At 43.4% G+C, this 22,464-nt stretch overlaps 2 protein-coding genes across 21 annotated transcripts in view; one reads left to right on the forward strand and one right to left on the reverse strand.

Moving 5' to 3' along the window:
* Positions 1–8,626, reverse strand: part of Asb7 (ankyrin repeat and SOCS box containing 7) — a 43,318-nt gene extending 34,692 nt beyond the window's left edge. For 2 of the 5 annotated variants that reach the window (XM_045145958.1, XM_045145959.1), the window contains exons 1-4: positions 8,098–8,626; positions 7,860–7,962; positions 377–497; positions 32–106 (exon numbers count right to left, since the gene is read on the reverse strand). The gene's annotated coding sequence lies outside the window, so the exon portion shown is untranslated. The remainder of the gene's footprint in view (positions 1–31; positions 107–376; positions 498–7,859; positions 7,963–8,097) is intronic. The other 3 variants (XM_045145957.1, XM_045145955.1, XM_045145956.1) reach the window with 3 other exon arrangements.
* A 352-nt stretch (positions 8,627–8,978) lies between these two features.
* Lins1 (lines homolog 1) overlaps positions 8,979–22,464 on the forward strand; it is a 39,999-nt gene continuing 26,513 nt past the window's right edge. For 5 of the 16 annotated variants that reach the window (XM_045145154.1, XM_045145153.1, XM_045145167.1 and 2 more), the window contains exons 1-2: positions 8,981–9,166; positions 18,016–18,146. Coding sequence is in view for 1 of the 16 variants with exons in the window: in XM_045145152.1 (XP_045001087.1) it covers positions 9,006–9,049 (44 nt within the window). In the remaining 15 variants the exon portion in view is untranslated. The other 11 variants (XM_045145164.1, XM_045145160.1, XM_004658071.3 and 8 more) reach the window with 9 other exon arrangements.

A 22,464-nucleotide genomic window follows, 5' to 3' on the forward strand; every position in this document is an offset into this window, starting at 1 on the left:
GGATTATCAGAATGAATTAATGGTAACTTACTATTCACTCTAAACAACCATCTCTAGCAGAGTATTTCTGAACAGGAGGATTATCTTGGCAGCTATCTTGGGCCTACTATGCAAGAAAAAGATGGAAACAATATCAAAACAAACATTTTCCTTTTAGTGTGTTCATTTTTTTAAAACAAATTTTAAATATTCTATTTTGTTTTATCAATTCTATTTCTGCCTAAGACCAAACCCAAGGCTTTATACATTTTAAGCATATACCCTACTATAATTACACCTTTGCCTCCCTTATTAGCTAATTTCAAGGAGAAAAGTTCAAGTCCAATAGGTTTCCCTATAGTACGTACAGATGACCAGTGACCCTCAGTCATCTTACCTTATGGAAGAGTGTCTCTTTTCCTGGCATACGGGTTGCCTAATAACCATCATGAAGATACAGCATCATGGGGAACTGGGTCTGAGTGTGTACAAGCTAAGAGCAAAAGAGCCTTCTTCACCTGAAAACAAATCAAACAATACAAAAAAATTACTTACAATAATAAAGAATCACGGGCTGGAGAGATGGCTTAGCGGTTAAGTGCTTGCCTGTGAAGCCTAAGGACCCCGGTTCGAGGCTCGGTTCCCCAGGTCCCACGTTAGCCAGATGCACAAGGGGGCGCACGCGTCTGGAGTTCGTTTGCAGAGGCTGGAAGCCCTGGTGCGCCCATTCTCTCTCTCTCCCTCTCTCCCTCTCTCTGTCCTTCTCTCTGTGTCTGTCGCTCTCAAATAAATAAATAAAAAAAAATTAAAAAAAAAACAAAAACAATAATAAAGAATCATAGTTGCCTGCATGGTCTACTCTTTAGTGACCTTAAACTTCAGCAGTTTTATAACAAATTTATAGAGAAAGAACTCAGAGAAATTCTTATAGAAAACGATCTTGCTAGTTACATAGTACTATCCAAAGTACAATCACATGTATTCCCTATCAGGAACCCCATCCCCAATAACTTGTGAGAAGTGCAAATTAAGGAAACAAAAAATCCCACATGGAATTTGGATGCCAGCAGATTTCTTTTCCCCAATGAGAATGTGTCTTCAGACTCCCTTTCTTTTGTTAAAAAAAAAAAAAATTATTTATTGAGAGAGAAAAGGGGGGGGGGGAGAATGAGTGCACCAGGCCCTCTAGCCACTACAAACTCCAGAAGCAGGAGCCACCTTGTGCAACTGGCTTATGTTAAGGTACTGGGGAATGGTCCTCGGGCTTCTTAGGCAAGGGCCTTAACTGCTAAGCCATCTCTCCAGCCCTGACTTCCTTTTTAACTGACACTGTTAGTCACCTGCTCTTTCTAAACATGACCTAAGGTGGGAGGGGGATGTATACTTTCAACACAATAGGTACTCAGAGCAAAATGTAAACTAGGATAGGACTGTATCTTTAAGTGGAGGTTCTTCATACGCCTGGAAGGCATCCAGTCAGTACTGCTCCTTCTGCATACAAGGAGCTAGGTAAAACATTAACAAGAGTTTGCCAGCTTCCCCAGAATTCTGGAAGGGGGAAAAATCCACAACAACAAAAAGAAAAAGAAAGGCATCTTTTACCATTCCAAGAGAATGCTAGCTCTGTAAACCCCATTCAGGTTAAGGATACATGGAAACTGACATCCTTGGATCACTCTAAGAATTGCCAGTTGGGAGAAATGTCATCTCTTCTTGTGATGGAGGAAAAACTGCCTCTATCACTTAAAACTTTCAGGCAAAGAAAGGACAGTTCATGAGTATGACACACTGTAGAAAAATGTGACAGCTGTAGCCACTGCTAGCTACACACTAGAATGGTCACACTTTCCTTTAGTTCTTTTCACTTCTTACCTTTCCATGTCTAAAGCTGTCTAAAGTCTTGAACAACTAGACTGTTCACTTGCACTTAGAACTAAAATGAGTTCATCCTACCTATTTCCAAACAAATGAAGTAGCTATGACCAGAACAACTTCTTCAAGGCAAAGTATAAAACCATAGAGCAGAACAATCTTTTCAGACATGGCCTGGACAATCTCCCAGTGCCAGAAGGCAAGGAAGTGCTCAAGGAAAACCCCAGTAATGTCCCACAGGCACAGGGACAAAGCAGATCCAGAACCTGAACCAGTTTTCATTGACACAACAGTTACATGTCAAGAATGAACATTATCAGATACTTGACTTCTAAGCAGATCCTCAGCACCTCCGGCCTCCCCAGAGACAAGAAATGTGACTTCAAGCCTATAGAGTCCTTGTGGGGGTTTTTGTTTTGTTTTGCTTTTGTTGTGTTTTCTTTTGGCCTCCAACTGTCCATCTGTACTTTCAGAGGCAGCTGGGCATGATGGAGAAGAGACACAAGGACGGCACTGAAGAAGGCATTAACTAATAATATCAAGAAAGGGCTGGGTGTTAAAAGATGAAGTGATGGACTGGAGAGATGGCTCAGCTGGTAAGGCACTAGCTTGCAAAGCCTAACAGCTAGGTTTGATTCCCCAGTACCCATGTAAAGCCAGACACACAAAGTAGCATGTGTGTCTAGAGTTTGCTTGAGAAGGCAAGAGGCCCTGGTGTGCCCATTCTCATTCTTTCTCTCTGCTTGCAAGTAAACAATGATTTTTTTTTAAAAGATAGTGAGAGTATTTCTTCTCACAAGAAAGACATATGAGCAATATACTGTGTCAATTCTACCTAAAGAATAATCTGACTTCCTCCTTTCCTTTCTGTAGTCCAACAAGAAAATGGATGTCCATGGAATACCTGCTGTGTGCTCAGCACAGCATACGGACGTAGAAAACTGTTTTGCACATTTAAAACGAATTTTTGTAATCCTAGAAAATTTAAGGTTTTAGTTTTACCCTTTTCTGAAACAATCACCGCTGCTTGGTTTTCTTGGTATCTATGTGCATGCAGACTCAGAGGCAAGAGGAAGATGTCCAGTGTCCTCCTCCATTGCTTTTCTACCTTGTTTCCCCTGAGACAACATCTCTCTCTAAGCCTGCATCTCCTTGTTTTTCAGTTAGACAGGCTAACCAGGGAACCTCAGTGATACTCCAGTCTCCACTCCCCCTGAACACTGGGGTTACAGACATGCATGACTATGCCTGGCGTTTTATATGGGTGCTTAGAATCAAACTCAGGTCCTTGTTTGTGCAGCAAGTTTTCTTAGCTGCTAAGCCACCTCCTCCACCCAACAGCCATAGATTTTAAACCACAAAAGCACTCCTTGCACGTATCTGCTGCATTCATTATTACAGGGAAATGCACACATGTACCTTGTGCACAGGATCTCTGTCAGCTGCACTATTATGAATTAGACAGACAATGACTATCACCAAAACATCCCCATAGTCCAAACCATGAATTAGTCAAGAATATTCTCTTGGAGCTACCCTAGGGGAAATGTACCTAACAGAGCACAGGTACTCAAGTATATATAAATAAGGAGAAAAATGACCACGGAACTTAACAAATACAACGTCCAATAGCAAAAGTGACTTTTAAAAACTTCCAAGGAAAGCCACAGAGGGAAGAATGGAGAAAGCCAATGGAAGCTTAGCTACATGACAGCTCATGGCAGTCACCTCTAAAACACAGGTATAATGACAAAGGAGGAAATTTTGCTAATGAACATACATTCAATGTAAGGTTCTCTTAAACAAATGATGACTTAAGGACTCAGGAAGTACTGACACTTGGCAGGAAAATCTCTAGAAATTCTACTAGTGGTTTCAGTCAGAAAAAGAACCATCAGCACACAAACATGAAAGACTTTAGAATTATGTTTCAAAATGAATCATTTCCCCAATATGTGGTTCACATGTGGTTATATCCCCAATGTTAATATTATGCTTTTGTTTGGCTAATTTATCTTTTCCATTCTACACATTCAAAGATAATCTAGGCTCCTGTTTATGCTGAAGACCACACCAGAAACTTCAAATTTAGGAATTAAGATAAAACTGTCACCTAGTTTCCTTATAGTTGTCAAGTGAACTTTATTTAGTTTAAACCAAAGTTATTGCTTCACATAGTTAAAAGAAAATTAATACTGACAGAATAAGTTTCAAGTAGAAAATACCCAAGAAAAAAAGATACGTTTAAAACGTGTTTAAAAAAGATATAGCCTAAGTAAGCCAGGTGTGGTGGTGCACACCTTTAATCCCAGCACTCATAAGGCTAAGGTAGGAGAACCTCTGTGAGTTTAAGGCTAGCCTGAGACTACATAGTAAATTCCAGGTGAGACTGGCCTAGTGTGAGACCCTATCTTAAAAAGCAAAACAGGCCGGGCATGGTGATGCATGCCTTTTAATCCCAGCACTCAGGAGGCAGAGGTAGGAGGACTGCCTTGAGTTCAAGGCCACCTTGATACTACACAGTGAATTCCAGGTCAGCCTGGGCTAGGAGACCCTACCTTGGGTGGGGGAGGCAAAACAAATTACATATATATATGAGTGTGTGTGTGTGTGTGTGTATGTGTGTATACATACATACATACATACATACATGGGGGAGGAGGGAGAAAGGGAGGGGGGAAGAGAGGACAAGGAGAAGGAAGGAGGGGGGAGGAAAGGAGAGAGAGTGCCTTCACCAAATTTGAGCACATATTTTTGAAATTTCCATTAGCTTAAGACTGGGTATTAATAATTTTTATATTTTTATTTTCACTCAAAATGATTTGTCTAAACAGCATCTCCCCATGTAGCTCCCTCCGGCTGGAGCAGAATTTAGTATCTTCTTCCCTCTGACTATATGCCAGTGACCACTTTCAGTTTTGGAGTGATATAAATTAGACCTGTGCTTCCTGATTTCACACCTAGTAGTAGCTATCTATCACCTGGTTTAGGTGATAGTTTACTATTCAAAAAGAGAAATCAACGTTTCTTTGCAGAGTAAACAGAGATACAGCCGCTGAAGAAAGACACAGCCAGCTCTACAGATACTGGCTGGGAGGTGGAGAAAATCTATCAGGAGCTCTCAAGACCTACAACAGAAGCGGAGGCAGAAACATACTGCCAATAGAAATACACAGCATGGCTGACATGCACGCTATCACGCTCCACTCATGCAATCAAGAGCCTGGCACCCAAAATAAAACACAAGTGTTATTTTAGTATCGCTCAACATGCCACAGGTTTATGATCTGAAACAAGGATATCATATTTCCTCCAAATGGCTGAGCCTCTGTGTTTACTAACATGTACAACTTCATGTAAGTTGTAGCAGAATCAAGTAATGTTCATGAAGTACAGATGAGGGAGAAATGAAAATTTTAGAATTCACTAGTCCATCTCAACTCAGAACTATGATGAAGAGGTTTTGTGGACATGGTCTTACTAACTAACCCATGTACACCAATTCCATATTGGCTGCCTCTTTGCAATGCCTCAAAAGTTTACAAGAACAGTGCAGTTAGGGAGTGCATTTAACTGCGAATGAAACGAGAGGCAGGAATTAAGCTAAATGTGAATAAAACAAAGTCATCACATATATCACACTAATTGTGAATGACATCACTAGGTATAAGAACGTAAGAACTTGTCAAAATATACTCAAGATGCATTATGGAACACCACCAATTGCTCTTCCTATGTGACTTTTTTCCAGATAAGTGGTTATCAAATAAATCAGATGAGTTCTTTTCCAAAACTATGCGACTTGCAATAAAATTAGCTATAAGTGGAGCTCATCAAGCGTGTCAGCCAGGTGGAGAAATATAAGCTAACTGGTCATGATGTTAAATAAATACACACATTAAATATATAATTATCTGGCATAACCTAGACCAAACATTTTCAACCACGTAAATTATTAGGAAATATTCATATATATCTCTGAATAATTGCGTATATATATGCATATGTATGTATGTATGTATGTATGTATGTATGTATACATATTCCTCAATTTTAGGAAAACCACTACAAGGTGAGTAGATCCATGCTTTATTTAAGCAGTGAGAATAAACTGGTTAGGAACAAGGAGAAAGCAGATCCCTCTCTTTACAAGTTCAACGAGGGCCCCATTTACTAACTCAAGTGAATATTATCTCTCACTTATAAGTGCTAGGTAAGCTCTACTCAAAAGCAGAAAAAGAAAAAAATGTAGGTTTAATCAGACAATACATACTACATTGGATCTTTAAAGCACACTCTAGATATTTGAGCATTTCTTGAAAAGTTCTAAAATAATCACTAGGTATCACTCTTCTGTTTCATACTTGGAATAATAAGCAGCACCTTTAACTTGATAGACTTCTGCCTAGTTTTACCTTGATGGCTGCCCTAGATTTCTGCCATGAAACAGTCACTAATAGATAATGATGTTTTTTCTTTTGTTTTTTTAAGACAGGGTCTCACTATATAGCCCAGAATGGCCTCAAACACTTCATCCCTCTGCCATAGGAACCCTCTGACTCAGCCTCCAAGATTACAGGTATGTGCCCCTCATGTTTAGTTAGTAGATACTAATTTTAAATTCCATTTAGAATAAACGCTCCTTTTGGGGTCCAGTTCCAGGTCTACAAAAATATGCAAGCCCTCATAAGCCCTTAAAAGTACCTTTAACTATGTCATGAGAAATAAAAACACATACTCCAGAGGAACAGAGTAAATAAAAACAAAAGAACTCTGCTATTTTAAATACTTTGTACCAAAGCCAGCGTGGTGGTGCATGCCTTTAATCCCAGCACTTGGGAGGGAGGCAGAGATCGGAGGATCGCCATGAGTTTGAGGCCACCCTGAGAATGCAGAGTGAATTCCAGGTCAGCCTGAACTAGAGTAAGACCCTACCTCGAAAACCAAAAACCAAAAAACAAAAACCTTTGTACCAAAAATTCCTTAAACATTTGATATATTAAAATTAACTCCAATATTAACAAATATTTTAATTCTCGACAATGGGTGTTACAAAGTTACTCATTAGGCAGTTTCAGAATTAACTTGTGCAACTATCCCTTCTTTATATTAATGTCCTGAACTTACTTTCAGTGCATTTCAGAGGCAGCAGAAATGTAATCCCATGAACTATTAGGGAATTCTCTTTATAAGGGTTTTAAAATGAGAAAACAAGTGTGGTAACTGCCAAAAGTAGGCCCTGCATATCTAAACTCATGGAAACATTACTTAGTTTTAAAAACTCCTGACTGTCACATTGTTAAACAGCGACATGTAAATTTTTCTACCTTGGCCTAGAATGCTTGAGTGTAACAAGTATTACATATTTCTTTATAACAATTTCAACTCACAATGTGAATTGATTCCATACCAACATGCAAAAGCCCCGAATAAACTTGTACCACATAATTCACTCACTTATGGTGCAGATTCACTTTTTACTTGAAAAAAAATCAAATTATTTCTGAAACTCATTAAATTGCAAGCCATCAATTTACCTGCCCCTATTAAACCATTACCAGGTAAAGTCAAAGGATTTCCTGATGGAGATACAGAAAAAGTGATAGAAAGACTAAGTGGGGAAAACAGTAAATTGTGGTTTAATTAAAAAGCAGAGTGACTCAAAATTAACAAGCAATTAACATGGAATTGAAGAATTCCCATGAGAATAAGTAAGGGGGGAGCTATAAAAAGGTCTCAAAGCCTCAGAGCAGAGTAAATGGCACAGTGTACTAGCAGATAATGCAAAACACGGAAACACTGAACTGGAAGGGAGGAAATACATTTTGGGGGTAGAGAAGTTACTAAGATCTTACAAGATCATGAACGGTGGTGCTTTTTATTTTGCTAGGAAACTAGGGTCTAGGAAAGCTTGCATTCCCCCAACCAAGCACCCAGAAAAGAAAGCACTGCTTAATGAGGTAGGGGCCAGGAATAAACAGTGGGGGAGGGGAGGGCTGGCTCATTACCTTTATAGAGGATGCTAGACCCAAGTACTCCGCTTGCTGCTTCTCTGGTGACTTGGTAGACCCCCTTCCTGCTCTCGAGTGGTCCAGGGATGAGGAGAGGACTCTGAGCAAGGGGGTGCAAAGGAAAGGTTTGGAGAGTGGCAGGGCAGGCAGGCAAAAGCGGTGATTTTCTTCCTCCTCCCCCCCTTCCACATCCCAGCCAGTCCCCCTTCCCCTCGGGGAAGGTAACTGACTTTACCTGTCTCCTCAGCTGCAGCACTCCTTCCTCCTTTCAACCTCCTCCACCTTCACCAACTTCTCCATTGAAGAAACACCACAGGCAGGGCCGGACACCGTGCTCCTGATCTTCCTCCGTGCCTCACGGCCCCAGCCCAGAGAGCATCCAGACAGCCGAGCAGGCTGCGGGATGTGTGGGGGGAGGTCTCGGCCGCCCAGCAGCCTCGGGGAAGGGGTGCAGGGGCGAAGTGCCCGCTCGGGTTGGGGTAGGGGGAGGGCAGTCCCGGTCCAGGGGTTCAGATCAGGGGGGCTCTGCCGCGCGCCGGGCCGGAGGCTTCCAGCTACCGAGAGACTCTGGAGGTCGGGAGACACCGAGGTCCCAAAGTCTTCCGGGGTCCGAAGTGCTAACAGCGGGATGTCCGGACAGGGGGCTTTCGGGATGCACTTTGCACTGGGCCACCCCCACCCCCTCCCTCCAGCACTTTGGGGTCACTGGGATGGGACCAAGCCTTCAGCAACCAATCAGCGGCCGCACTGGAGCCCGAGCTGCGAGCCGTAAACCAGGTCCGGGGTGGGTGGGGGCGGGAGGGGCGCGGACGACTTGGTTGGTTGGTTGCTTCCTTCTCTACTCCTTACACCAGCAGCCCCCACCCCCTGGGTGCCGTAAAGCTGCCAGCGGATTCGCGACAGTTAGAGGAGGCGGGCCGTCTGGGACTAGAACTTCTCTCGGATTGGCCACATTCATTTCCTCCTCGGCTTCCCCGCGGTGGTTTCCGAGGTTCTGTTTCCCGCCCCCCCAGCAAAGAGACTCGAAGTGGTTGCTAAGCGACACTGTACTAGGAATGGAGCTTCTGCGCGTGCGAGAAGGGCGGGGCTAGCATGTATTTTCCGGGAAGTACGGTGGCCCGGAGGGGGCAGATGTGAGCGCGAATGGCGGTGCAAAGGCAGCGTGGCCTTAGGCAGTTCACTGACAGGTAAAGCCAAGCGATTGCTGAGCTAGGTGCCGTGAGAAGCATGTGGACCATAGATTGAAGGAATGGGTCGGTACTGGGAGTTCGGCCTTGACGAAGCGAGGAGAAAGCCCTGTCCTGGTATGTCTCTGGAACCCGGTGAGCTTCCGAGGGGCGGGTGCCTCGCCCAGCCTGGAAGACAGCATTGCCTGGGGTCGCAATGCGGGTTCGAGGGCTTTTCCCAATAAAGCGCAGTGGATGCGAAATGAGCTTATTAAAGAATGTTTATTAAGATTATTATTCATTCAGCAAGTGTTTACTGGCCTGTCTAGTCGTTGGAGAGACAACATGAAAGATGGAATTGCAATCAGATAGACTTTGAATAGCATGTGATGGCATCTCATTTTTTAAAATTTTATTTACTTATTTATTTCCAAGGAGAGAGAGAGAATGGTGCGCCAGGGCCTTCAGCCACTGCAAACGAACTCCAGATGCATGTGACACCTTGTGCATCTTCTTTACGTGGGTACTGGGAAATCGAACTGGAGTCCTTAGGCTTTGCAGGCAATCGTCTTAACCACCGGGCCATCTCTCCAGCCTGATGGGCTACTTTAGATAGTCAGGGGAGGCCTCTGAGAGAATGACATTTTGAGCAGCTTGAATGATTAAAAAGCTAGCCAAGCTAAGATATAGGGGAAGACATTGACAGATAAGAGTAGTAAAAAGTGCAAAGCCCCTGGTTTTGGAATAAGCTTTGCTCCTTCTAGAAACTAAAGAAAGACCACCACAAGGGAGGAATGATTGGAAATATTAAAGGGCTGTGGATAGGCTACAGATCATGCAGGCTATGGTGGAGCAATTATAGCCTCTCTTTTATGTTTTGAAAAGATCAACTGGTCATGGTGGCTCATGCCCAGCACTCGCAAAGATCACTGTGAGTTCAAGATCAACCTGGAAGTACAAAATGAGTTCGAAGTCAGCTTAGGCTATCATGAGACCCTACCTTAACCCCCCTACCAGAAAAAAAAAAAGACCACTGGCTGCTCAGAGAAGGGTGTAGTGGGTAGCTGGGTTACTACTAATGTTGCAATATCTTAAGATCTGGTTGCAGGCAGGAGTCAATGTTAGCTTTACTTCTTGCTAGTTTTTCTACATGGTTTATTTATCCAAAAATACCTGTTTGGTGCCTATCGCAAGAGCCTTGTAGTCTTTTTTTTTTTAATTGTTATTTTTATGGGATCAGACTGGACACAGACCTGGTGAAGGTAGTGATGGAGGGCAAGCAAACTGGAAAATACTTGAAGTCAATGCAGTTTGGTAAATACTGTGCTTTTGACAGGGAGCATTTGGCTAAGCTGCCCAATCCTGGCTTGATTATATAAAAGGCTTTCTGGGACTGCTGTTTTCCTAGTTGAAGGTTGAGGGTGGTAAGAGAAAATTGAATGTGATTTCATCAGGAAAAGGGAAGGGTATACTAGGGCAAGTATGGGATCTTCAAAGTGTACAGAGTCTCCACTGACCCCGGAAAAAGCTCAGAAATTGGCTTGTGGACACAGAAGTAAAGCGACTCCTGTAGTCAGATCTTGACAGAACTGCTAGGCTATGTTTGAGGGGTTTGGACTTTAAGAAAAGTAGAAATGTTTTCAGGTCATGGATGGAGGGTGGACCTAATAGATTACTTTGGAAGGAATCTGTTGCCACTATCTAGGGTAGAAGTGGTACACCACAGCAGTGGCAAGTTAAGAATAGAGAGAGAGGTTGGGTGAGGATGGGTTTCACAATACCCAAGTTTCTGGTTGGGATAAATAGAAGACATAGATGCTATGCCATATACTGTGCTATTAGAATAAAAGAAAGCAAGTGTGAGGATCTTCAAGTGGCCTTTGCAGGATGCATGTGGATGCTTACATAGACTTACCATTAGTACCCAGTGGAAACAAAACCCCAGTTTATGAAACTTGAGCTTTCCCAGGTTAGTGATAAATAGTCCTATATTCTCTGAAGATACTAGGCAGTGGTAGCAAGCCATGGCTCACTAGAGGAAGGAACCAATACTCCCTAATGAACTACATTTCCAACTTTTATTGGATTTTGTGCTTTCATATCCCATCCTGTCTACAAAAGCCCTATCCATGTCTCCTTTGCTTATAGAGCCATGGTGTTTCACTGTCAGTATGGTATTTAATACATAACATAGGAGATCCAACACTGCATTATAAAATGGGGTTTGTGTTGGGTGAGCCTATCCATCTTTAGACTGATATAAACGTTGTAGGCATGTTTAAGGTAGGCTTGTAAATGCCTTTTCAGCTAATGTAGAATGTAACCCCATGAGAAGACAAATCTGTCGAGAAAAGGGCTAGACCCCAAGTTTAAAGTTAAATGGAAGACATTTGAAAGTCCATGCCATTGTTCTTAGGAAAGAGAATAACGAGGGATGAAATTGAAAAGGCACAACATTTAAGAGGCCACGGAAGAAAGGATTCAGCAAGGATGATGGTGGAAGGAGCCTGTAGAGAGGGAGGCACTGCAGGATGGATTGTTTTGCCAAGGATTAGTGTACAGAAATATTTTTAATGGAAAAACCACACCATTGTTATCTATATGAACATACTACATTTCCTTTACAAAATAAGCCCCAGTGGCCAGTAGTTCTATTGAAACTATAAATGGAAAAAGCATACGAAATTGCGGTAGGAAGGGGGAGGGGAAAGGCTCATCTTAAAGTCTGAAGCCCATACATGATAGAGAAGGCACCTGATGACAATGGATTCAGGATTAATAACTCATCTTTATTGAGCCCCAGAGGTTTCTTTCCCAACTTCCAAGCTAAGAGTTTTCAGAAAATACAAATTTTTAGAAGAATATTTTTACCAACAATTTGCTTAGATTAGAAAATGTGTAAGTTTTGCTCTAGGAAGAGCCAGGTTGCAAGTCATGCAAGAAGTTTTTAATCATTTCCAACTACTAATTGAGACCAAATGCATCTAGAAACAAGAGTCACATAGTTGTATTCCAAAGAACATATGTCACTCTGCAAGCAGCTTCAGAAGAAAGTTTACCAAGAAAATAGAAACAGTGGCATTGTGTGTAAAAGCTGATTCAAAGAAAGGAAAAAGAAAACCAAGAACATAAACCAGATATTTTCCAAAATTGTTAAATGATCTGTTTTACATGTATGATGATGCTGGTCAATCATGTTTTATAATTTTAAGTCTTGAAATTTCTTACTTCTTATACTATATAACTCAATTATAATTGTATAACAGTTATATCAAGGACTATTCAATACATAGTTGTAGTACCTTTTGTTCTTTCAACTTCTTGTAAAAACAAAGAAACCTACCAAGAAGTTTGTAAAGCAATACCTCACTTGTATTACCACCTTTGGGTTGGGCCTTTAATCCCAGCACTCAGGAGGCAGAAATAGGAGGATTGTGAAGGCCACCCTGAGACTACTTTGTGAATTCCAGGTCAGCCTGAGCTAGAGCTAGAATTTAACCTCAAAAAAAACAAAACAGAAAAGCTGGGCTTGGTGGCAAACACCTTTAATCCCAGCACTGGGGAGGTAGAGGTAGGAGGATCACCGTGAGTTCGAGGCTACCCTGAGACTACATAGTGAATTCCAGGTCAGCCTGAGGTAGAGTGAGACCCTACCTCAAAACAAAAAAAAACCAAGCCGGTCATGGTGGCACATGCCTTTAATTCCGGCACTCAGAAGGCAGAGGTAGGAGGATCGCTGTGAGTTTGAGGCCACCCTGAGACTACCAAGTGAATTCCAGGTCAGCCTGGGCTACTGTAAGACCCTACCTTGAAAACTTAAAAAAAAAAAAAAAAAAAGGTAAAGATACTGCCTTTGTTTACCCTTGTTACTTTTTCTTTAAATATATTTATGCTTGTACCATACTTACATTATGAATGTCTAGGTTTAGTATATTCTGCCTCAAGTGATTATAATTAATTTCATACAAGGTTAAGAATCTTTTGTCTCCACTGCTCTTAGGGTTGTGATAATTGACAATTGCAGGAGGCTTTAGGAATAATCTATAATGAGTTTCAGATTTTTTTCCCACGGTATTATGATTTACGGATTAAAGGCAGCACTTTATTGGAACTGTTGAAAGAAATCTATAGGAGGCCATGTTATGTGTCAGGCTCAACAGACCATTGCAAACCAGAATGATCATTTATGCTAAGTACCAGCAACCAAAATGAACTTTCAAATAGGCTATTTTTCTTAAAGTAATAATGGTAATAAACCACAAGGAATTCACAGCAAGGAATCAGTAGGGTCCCAGTAAGCTTGAGCCAGCATAAGACTGTGCCTTATGTTTTAATGATGTAGGGAAAGTAATTATGACGTGGTCAATCCAGGTTTTGTACTCTCCTATTGTGTTTCTGCCTGTAAGACACAGCTCCACTACCTAGGTCATTAGAACACCTTTTGAAATCTTAGATGAGGACTGGAGGTGTGGCTCATTGGTAGAATGTTTATGTAGCATGTGTGAGGCCCTGGGCTCAATCCTGTGCACTATAAGAAAAGGAAAAAAAAAAATCTTTAAAATTAGATGTACCTTAATTCATCTATCAATAAAAATAAGCCTACTAGTTTCATAAAGTAAATGTGTTGAAATTTTGTCTTTGAACAGCCCACATGTAAAAAAAAGTTAGCTTTAGAATGTTTACTAATAATAGAGGCAGACAGTTTTTAAACTTCACAGAAAAGAGAGGGAAATGAGTATGTCTCCACACAGGTAATACCCACACAGGTCAGTCAGCTTGCTAAATACTAGCTACTTCAGGAGAGATGGAGGGCTAAGAGCTCCTCTGGGAGGGGTCTGCACTTGACTGGGTAGTCTCCTCTACCAGCTGTTCTGGATTTGTGGGTCTTTGGTTTTCACTTAAAATTGTACATTCAAATTAACAAATTTTCAAATGATTAAGAGATCAACCAAGGAACATTATGTGGCCAAAATTTCACAGGAAGTTGCTATTGAATAACCTCAACTTGCTTTATAGTATTAGAGCTATCAGTTCTGCTTTCTCTTACATTGACAATCTTCACTGATTTCAGACTGTTTGGTTTAGATTACAGAGGTTAGGGGTGGGAACAGAGGTTCCTTTTGTTTAATTTTGCATTTTTTGAGGATCAACCACTAAGATATACCACTGAGCTACACGTTGGTCCTACAAATTTGTATACAATAAAAAATGAGTATAAATTAGCCAACTCATGGACATATCCAGTTAAACATTTTTTTTAAAATTTTTATTTATTTATTTGAGAGTGACAGACACAGAGAGAAGGACAGATAGAGGGAGAGAGAAAGAATGGGCGTGCCAGGGCTTCCAGCCTCTGCATACGAACTCCAGACGCGTGCGCCCCTTGTGCATCTGGCTAACGTGGGACCTGGGGAACCGAGCCTCGAACCGGGGTCCTTAGGCTTCACAGGCAAGCGTTTTAACTGCTAAGCCATCTCTCCAGCCCCAGTTAAACATTTTATACAAATATATGCTCACCTTTTTCTTTATATAAGTGTAATATGTATGCAAACATGAAGATTCTGACAAAAAAGATATTAAAAGTATTCTGTAGTTTAAAAACTAATGTGGAATGTGTTTCAATATCTGTCTACATGAACATAAATGCCTGATTTAATTCCACAAATTTATCATGCCAAAAGAATGGATTACTTAATTATTTTAAGAGATACTGGTATTAACTAACACATTGGCTTAGTAATAATTAAGACAATTTGTGTTCACAGTATCGGTGTGAGTCAAAATTTCCAACGTTGATTATCTATATATTAAAGTTTCAGTTTTTTTCAATATAAGAAAATAGCTGCCTGCATACATGGAACTATCTTGTGTGTGTTGTGGGGGAGGGGTGCATGTGCATGTAGGTCAGAGGGTTGGGTATTTTCCTGTATCACTCTTTATTTTACTGAGGTGGGGTCTCTTTTACTTAAACCCAAAGCTTACTGATTCCAATAGTTTAGCAAGCCAGTTTGCTCTGGAGATCCTTGTTTCCACCTCCCATTCACTGGGCTTAGTACAGGCCTCTATATGCGCCTGACATTTATGTGAGTTCTTGGCACCTGAACTTTCTTCAGTTGTCATGCTTGCACAGCATGCACATAACCGACTGAGCATTTTCCCAATTTGTTGCAGTCAGGTTCACAGTGCTGGTAGAGATCATCCAACCAAGAGAGCTTGTGAGGAAAAAGAGGTTTATTTTGACTTACAGACATGAGGGGAAGTTCCACAATGGCAGAGGAAAACGATGGCATGAGCAGAGGGGTGGGCATCACTTCCTAGCCAACATCAGGTGGACAATAGCAACAGGAGAGTGTCACAAACACTGGCAAGGGAAAACTGGCTATAACAACCATAAGCCCATCCCCCACAATACACTGCCTCCAGGAGGCTTTAATTTCCAATTGCCATCAGCTGGGAACCTAGCATCCAGAGCAGAACACCTAAGTTTTTGGCGACACATGACTCAAACCATCATACAACCCAAGTATTTTATTTACTTATTTATAAATAATACATACATACATACACACACACACACACACACACACACACACACACACACACACACTGGGGAGGCTGAGGTAGGAGGATCACTGAGTTTGAGTCCAGCCTGAGATGAATTCTAGGTCATCCTGGGCTAGATGAAAAAACAAGAAACCTACCCACCCCCCCCCAAAAAAAAAAACATGACCACAATACAGATCAGTGATGATTGATCTTTTATTTTATTTTATTTTTTTTTAAATTTTATTTATTTGAGAGCAACAGACACAGAGAGAAAGACAGAGAGAGGGAGAGAGAGAGAATGGGCGCGCCAGGGCTTCCAGCCTCTGCAAACGAACTCCAGACGCATGCGCCCCCTTGTGCATCTGGCTAACGTGGGACCTGGGGAACCAAGCCTCGAACCGGGGTCCTTAGGCTTCACAGGCAAGCGCTTAACCGCTAAGCCATCTCTCCAGCCCTGATCTTTTATTTCTTCAAGGTAAGGTCTCACTCTAGTCCAGGCTGACCTGGAATTCACTATATAGTCTTAGGGTGTCCTCAAATTCATGATACTCCCGAGTGCTAGGATTAAAGGCGTATGCCGCCACACCTGGCTGTGATTGATCCTTTAATCCCTACTTGTAAGTCCTGTGATACTCATAAGCAGAACTGCCAGGCCATCACATGACTCTGCATGAAGCAGAGGTGAGCAGTCTTCACATGCACTTTCACCTCCCACAGCTCAAGCTGTGCTTTTGGGGCATTTTTCCGCCTCAAACTAATGCTATGACAGGCGTCGGTAAGGTGCCACCTTAACTAAGCCTGATTTTCAGTTTCCTGGAGAGGCAGGCAAGACTTCTGGAAAAACCATGAACAAAGGGCTATTAATCAACAGTGACCCTGACATGTGGCCTGGGAAGATAGCTGCCCAGGGGCCTGAGTCAGCTCCCAGAGATGTGCCCAAACATGTCCCTTTCACTCCTTTCACCTGAACCAATCAAAGCCATACAGCTGTAACTGCTGTTTGCCTAGCCAGTCACTTTAAAGATTACCTAACCCGCCTGGAATTCCCCTAGTTGTGCTTAAAAGGGGCCTGTATGCTCCTCTCCGGGTTGCCATTTTGTATGAATGGTCAACTCCTGCATGATGGCTGATTCTGCCGAATAAATGCTCTTTGATTTACATAGTATTTGAGTCAGGGGTCTTTCTTCAGCAATTCTCAGACCCTAACATTTAAGGGCTCCTCCAGGATAGCTGAGAACTCCCCCCCCCCCCCGACTCAATAGTGGAACGCTTCTAGGGGAACAATTGGTTTTCAACTGATTGGTGAGTTTGGGCACCCCTCTATATTGTGTGTCTTTGTTCTGCTCTGTTTCTTGTTTTTCAGGTAAATCTGGTATCTGGACACAATTTGGAGGCCCATGAAAGGTTGGGCGGATGCGCCAATTAACACCTCTGGGCCCGGGGAGTTCCGAGGATGCTCTGGACCCCCATTTGTTGGAGCCTGAGAGCTCCAGTCTGACTCTGGTTTTGATAAATACTGACGGGTCGTGCCCATCTGGTGGAGACCATTCATGCGATAGGTTGTAGTCAGCATCATTTTGGTTTCTTTTTTACTTCCTGGGAAATTTGTTTATGTGTCCATGTATTTGCATTTTGTTTGTCCATTTTTACTTTCTTGTGAGGCACCATGGGACAGGCAGCAAGTTCCACCCCACTGGACCTAGTCCAGGCACACTTCAAGGATTTCTGATGCCTGGCAGACAATCTGGGTTTAACAGTACGGTTGGGAAAACTAGCCATCTTTGCAGGAATGAATGGCTGACTTTCAATGTGGGATGGCCCGAGAAAGGCACCTTGTACCTCCCCACCATTTACAAAGTTAAAGGTATTTTGTATGGGATTCCTGGACATCCTGACCAGGTCCCATATATCACAGTCTGGCAATATTTAGTGGAAAGCCCCCCCCCTACTTGGCTGAGCCCATTTTTTACCACCAACATCTTGTCAGTCAAGGAGTCAGGACCACTGAATGACCACAAGCTGGTGGTCCTGCCCCCTTCTATCCCTGAGGAGGACCTCTATCCACCTCCCTATGTCCCTGCCCCTGCGCCAGAACCCATACTACAAGTGGTAGCTGCCAATCCGGGTCCAGGGGAAGAAGGAGGAAACATGATGAGTCCTCCCCATACACGGGCCTGAACCGTGAGACAGGCAGACTCCACAACAATTGCACTACCTCTACGGTCAAATGCCCCTCGCCGCCGCCCCCCCCCCCCCCCCCCCGTCAGGACAGCCAACAGTTTGTGACTCATATCCCTTTTTCTACCAGTGATTTATATAATTGGAAGATGCAGAATCCAAAGTTTTCTGACAGGCCCTCAGCCCTCCTAGACTTGTTAGATTCCATAATGATAATTCATCAGCCTTACAGCAGCAGCTCTTACAGGTTCTTTTTACTGCAGAGGAAAGGGATTGAACTCTAGCTGTGGCATGTAAGCTGGTTCCTGGACCTAATGGTCAGCCACTTTGCAGCCTGACATGGATGCAGCCTTTTCCTTAACCTGCCCGGATTGGTATCCCAACAGCCCTGCAGGTAAGGAGAGACTGAGAGTCTACTGCCAGATTCTGATGCGGGGGCGGGGGGGGGGGTGTCTCTGAGAGGCTGCAAGGAAACCCACAAATTTATCTAAGGTTGGACAGGTTATACTGTAAGACCCCCAAAACGAGGACCCCATGCTCTGCCCGGATATGGCGACACCCCAAATCACTCATGAGAAGCGGTCTTGATGCAAACTGCAAGAGGATTTTATTCCAAGCGCGCTGGGGCCCACAGTCATACACCGCACAGGGGTAGAGGACTGCAGAACCCCGAATGCAGGAACAGGGCAGTTTTTATAGGGTTTCTAACAAAGCCTGTGCATCAGACCAATCATTTTTTTAATATCAGGAGCCCGCGGAGTGCGAGCCAGTCAGTTTGTGCCAATCCATAGTTTCTAAGCCAATTAGTTTAATTTTTTCAAGCCCCTCGTGGACCAATCATTCTCTTATGACCTTGGTGGTCAGCATTTGTGCAGGTCCTTGGGTGGGAGTAGCAGAGTGTGGTATCAGTCTCCTGTGACCCTGGAGGTTAACATTTGCGCAGGTTCTTGGGTGGGGGTAGCAGAGTGTGGTATCAGTCTCCTATGACCTTGGTGGTCTGAGGCAGGCTGCTACAGCTTATGGTGCAGGCTACTAAGGCTTACGGTGTGGGCTATTAAGGCTTATGGTGCAGGCTATTTATAGAAACCAAATAAGTGGTTCACTTCATTACTCATTTCCCATCCTTGAGGGCTATCTCATGCCCTTTTTACCTAGTTTTATATTAGGAGCAGGCTCTGGTATAATGAGAAGAGGGATTCTTTACTTGCTTTCAACAGAGAGTAAAGCCTGGAGTTTGAGGTATGCAGGGGCCCGCTTAAGCTCCCTTTGGAGCGTGATAATATTTCTGGGCTTCTGAATTCTTGGGCCTTTCAATACAAGGTAAGGAGGAAAGCCCAGGGCCCTTTTAGAGAGACTACTAGAAGCAAGAAAAAACCAGTCTGCCATAAACATGGGTTTCATCAATCAGGCAATGCGAAACATCCGTAGAAAACTCTAATGGCTGGACGGTTTGGCAGGTTCACATTGTTTATGCTCTCTTTTATGTTTTCATCTTTGAGATGGTGAAAGCAAAGGATTTGTTAGAACTTGTGGCAATAGCAGAAAAAGTTTATAATAATAGAGAGACTCCAGAAGATTAACAGACTAGAGGATTAGCCAAGGTACTACTGGCTGCCACAGAAAAATCTGACCCAAGGGAATTAAAAACCATGGCTTATGGAAGAGGGGTTAAACCAGCCCCACAATTGAGAGGGGAAGGATAATGCCGATCTCATGTACAAAGGACCAATGTGCTTATTGCAAAGAGATGAGACATGTGAAAAATGAATGTCCAACAAGACAAAGGACAAAAATCCTAAAATCCTGGAAATAGGAGAACTCAGTGACTGAGGGCATCAGGACTCAAATCCCCTCCATGAGCCCTGGGTAACCTTAAAGGTGGAGGGGAAACCAGTGGACTTCCTGGCTCAGCATTCTATCCTGAAACAACCCATGGGACCCCTGTCTACTAAAAGGACATGGGTCCACGGAGCCACTGGGACAAACCAATATTCATGGACTACCTGAAGAGAAGTGGACTTAGGAATGGGACGGGTAACCCATTTGTTCATGGTTATCCCTGGGTGCCCATATCCACTCCTGAGGCAAGACCTCTTGACTAAAATGGGGGCACAAATCCACTTCAGCCCCAAGGGAATAAAGGTTCTCAATTAGAATGGTCTTGTATATATGTTGACTGTGTCCCTGGAGGAAGAATATAAACTCTATACCTCACCCTCCCAAGCTACCCCTGAAAACCCATATATCAGGGAACTATAGGAAAGGATTCCAGGTGTATGGGCAGAAAGAAATCAGAACGAGCTGGCCAAGCATTGAGCCCCAATCATGGTCCAACTGAGGTCTAATGCTGGCTGAGTCTGAGTCTGCCAATACCCTATGCCCCAAGGGCCAAACTTGATATAATGCCTCACATAAACCAACTTTGGGAACAAGGGATATTTGCCCCTTGTCAGTCCACCTGGAATACTCCTCTCCTGCCTATAAAGAAACCCCACTGCAATGACCACCGGCCTGTACAGGATCTGAGGGAAATTAATAAACACGAAGAGGTCATCCACCCCCTGGTGCCAAACCCATACATTCTGCTGAGCACTTTGCCACTTAAGCACAATGTGTACACAGTGCTGCACCTTAAAGATGTGTTCTTGAACCTGCTGCTGGCCCCGAACAGCCAGCCTCTGTTTGCCTTTGAATGGTATGAGCCAGCACGTGGTTTCAGTGGGCAATTAACATGGACCAGATTGCCATAAGGATTCAAGAACTTCTCCACCATTTTTTAAAATTTTATTTATTTATTTATTTATTTATTTGAGAGCAACAGACACACAGAGAGAAAGACAGATAGAGGGAGAGAGAGAGAATGGGCGCGCCAGGGCTTCCAGCCTCTGCAAACGAACTCCAGACGCGTGCGCCCCCTTGTGCATCTGGCTAACGTGGGATCTGGGGAACCGAGCCTCAAACCGGGGTCCTTAGGCTTCACAGGCAAGCGCTTAACCGCTAAGCCATTTCTCCAGCCCTCCTCCACCATTTTTGATGAAGCACTCCATGAAGACTCAGGTGAGTACTGTCAAGACCATCCCCAAATAACCCTCTTGGAGTATGTAGATGACCACATAGCAGCCTATGATGAAGAAGCTTGCTGCTCAGCCAGAGAGGCCTTGCTGAGAGAATTGGACCATATGGGATACCAAGTTTCAGCCAGAAAGGCACAGCTTTTCCAGAGAGAAGTAATATACCTTGGGTACATACTCAAGGGGGAGGCTAACACCTGTTGTCACAAGCCCTCAAAGAGACAATCCTCAACTTCCCCCATCCCAAAACATGGCAACATGTATGTGAGATCTTGGAGTTGGTGGGGTTTTGTACACTTTGGATACTCAGATTTACAGAAATTGCCAAGCCTCTCTATGAGGCCACAAGGGGACAAGAAAGCTCCCTAGAATGGACCCCAGAAATGGAGATGGTCTTCCTCCGATTGAAAGAAGCCCTCCTTGAAGCCCTGGCTTTGCCGGATATCCACAAACCTTTCCATCTTTCCATTGATGATAACAAATTATTGGCCCTTGGAAGAGGCCAGTTGCTTACCTTCAAAGAAATTAGACCCAGTGGCAAAGGATTGGCCCCCATACCTCTGAATAATCACAGCCACTGCCTTATTGGTCAAAGACTCAGGTAAACTAACTTTGGACCAAACCCTGAGAGTGACTACTACTCATGCTATTGAAGGAGTGCTAAAGCAGCCCCCTGACAGGTGGCCGACCAGTGCCAGACTGAAACATTATCAAGTTCCTCTTCTCAACTCCCTACGGGTCTACTTTGCTGCCAGCTAGACCATCAATCCTGCAACACTATTAACCTAAACTGAATCTGGACAGTCCCATACACGACTGCTTGGAGATCTGGAGCAGTTTACAAGAGACCCGACCACATCTCAAGGACATTCCCCTTAAAGGGGCAGAGCTGACCTGGTATATAGATGGTAGCAGCTTCCTTAAGGATGGTATCCAGTATGTAGGGGCTGCAGTGACAACTGTATAGTCAGAAGCCCTCCTTTCAGGTAAATCTGCCCAGAAAGCTCAATTGATAGCCCTCACCAAGCCCTACAACCAGGCCAAGGAAAGAGACTTAATATCTATGCTTTTTAAAAAATATTTTATTTATTTATTTGACAGAGAAAAAGGAACAGAGAGAGAGAATGGGTGCACCAGGGCTCCCAGCCACTGCAAATTAACTCCAACACATGTGCCCTCTTGTGCATCTGGCTTATGTGGGTCCTGGGGTATCAAACCTGGGTCCTTTGGCTTTGCAGGCAAACGCCTTAACCACCAAGCCATCCCTCCAGCCCCCAGAGACTTAATATCTATACTGATAGCTGTCATGCCTTTGCCATGGTACATATTCATGGGGCCATTTGTAAAGAGAGAGGACTATTGACAGCAGAAGGAAAAACGATTAAAAATAAATAGGAGATTTTGGACCTCCTGCAAGCTATATGGTTCCCCAAAGAAATAGCAATCATGCATTGCCCTGGCCACCAGAAAGGGAGGATCCCCCTTCTAAAGGGAACAACTGATAAAGCGGCATGAGAGGCAGCCCTCAAAGTTGCTAACCACCCTGGTGACAAAAGTACCTCTGATGGTGATGCCAGCCTTATCGGAGACACCAAGTTATACTGACTCAGAACTACGGAGGATCCATACCTGCACAGCAGC

This window comes from Jaculus jaculus, chromosome 3 (genome assembly GCF_020740685.1).
Source record: "Jaculus jaculus isolate mJacJac1 chromosome 3, mJacJac1.mat.Y.cur, whole genome shotgun sequence".
Lineage (NCBI taxonomy): Eukaryota > Metazoa > Chordata > Mammalia > Rodentia > Dipodidae > Jaculus > Jaculus jaculus.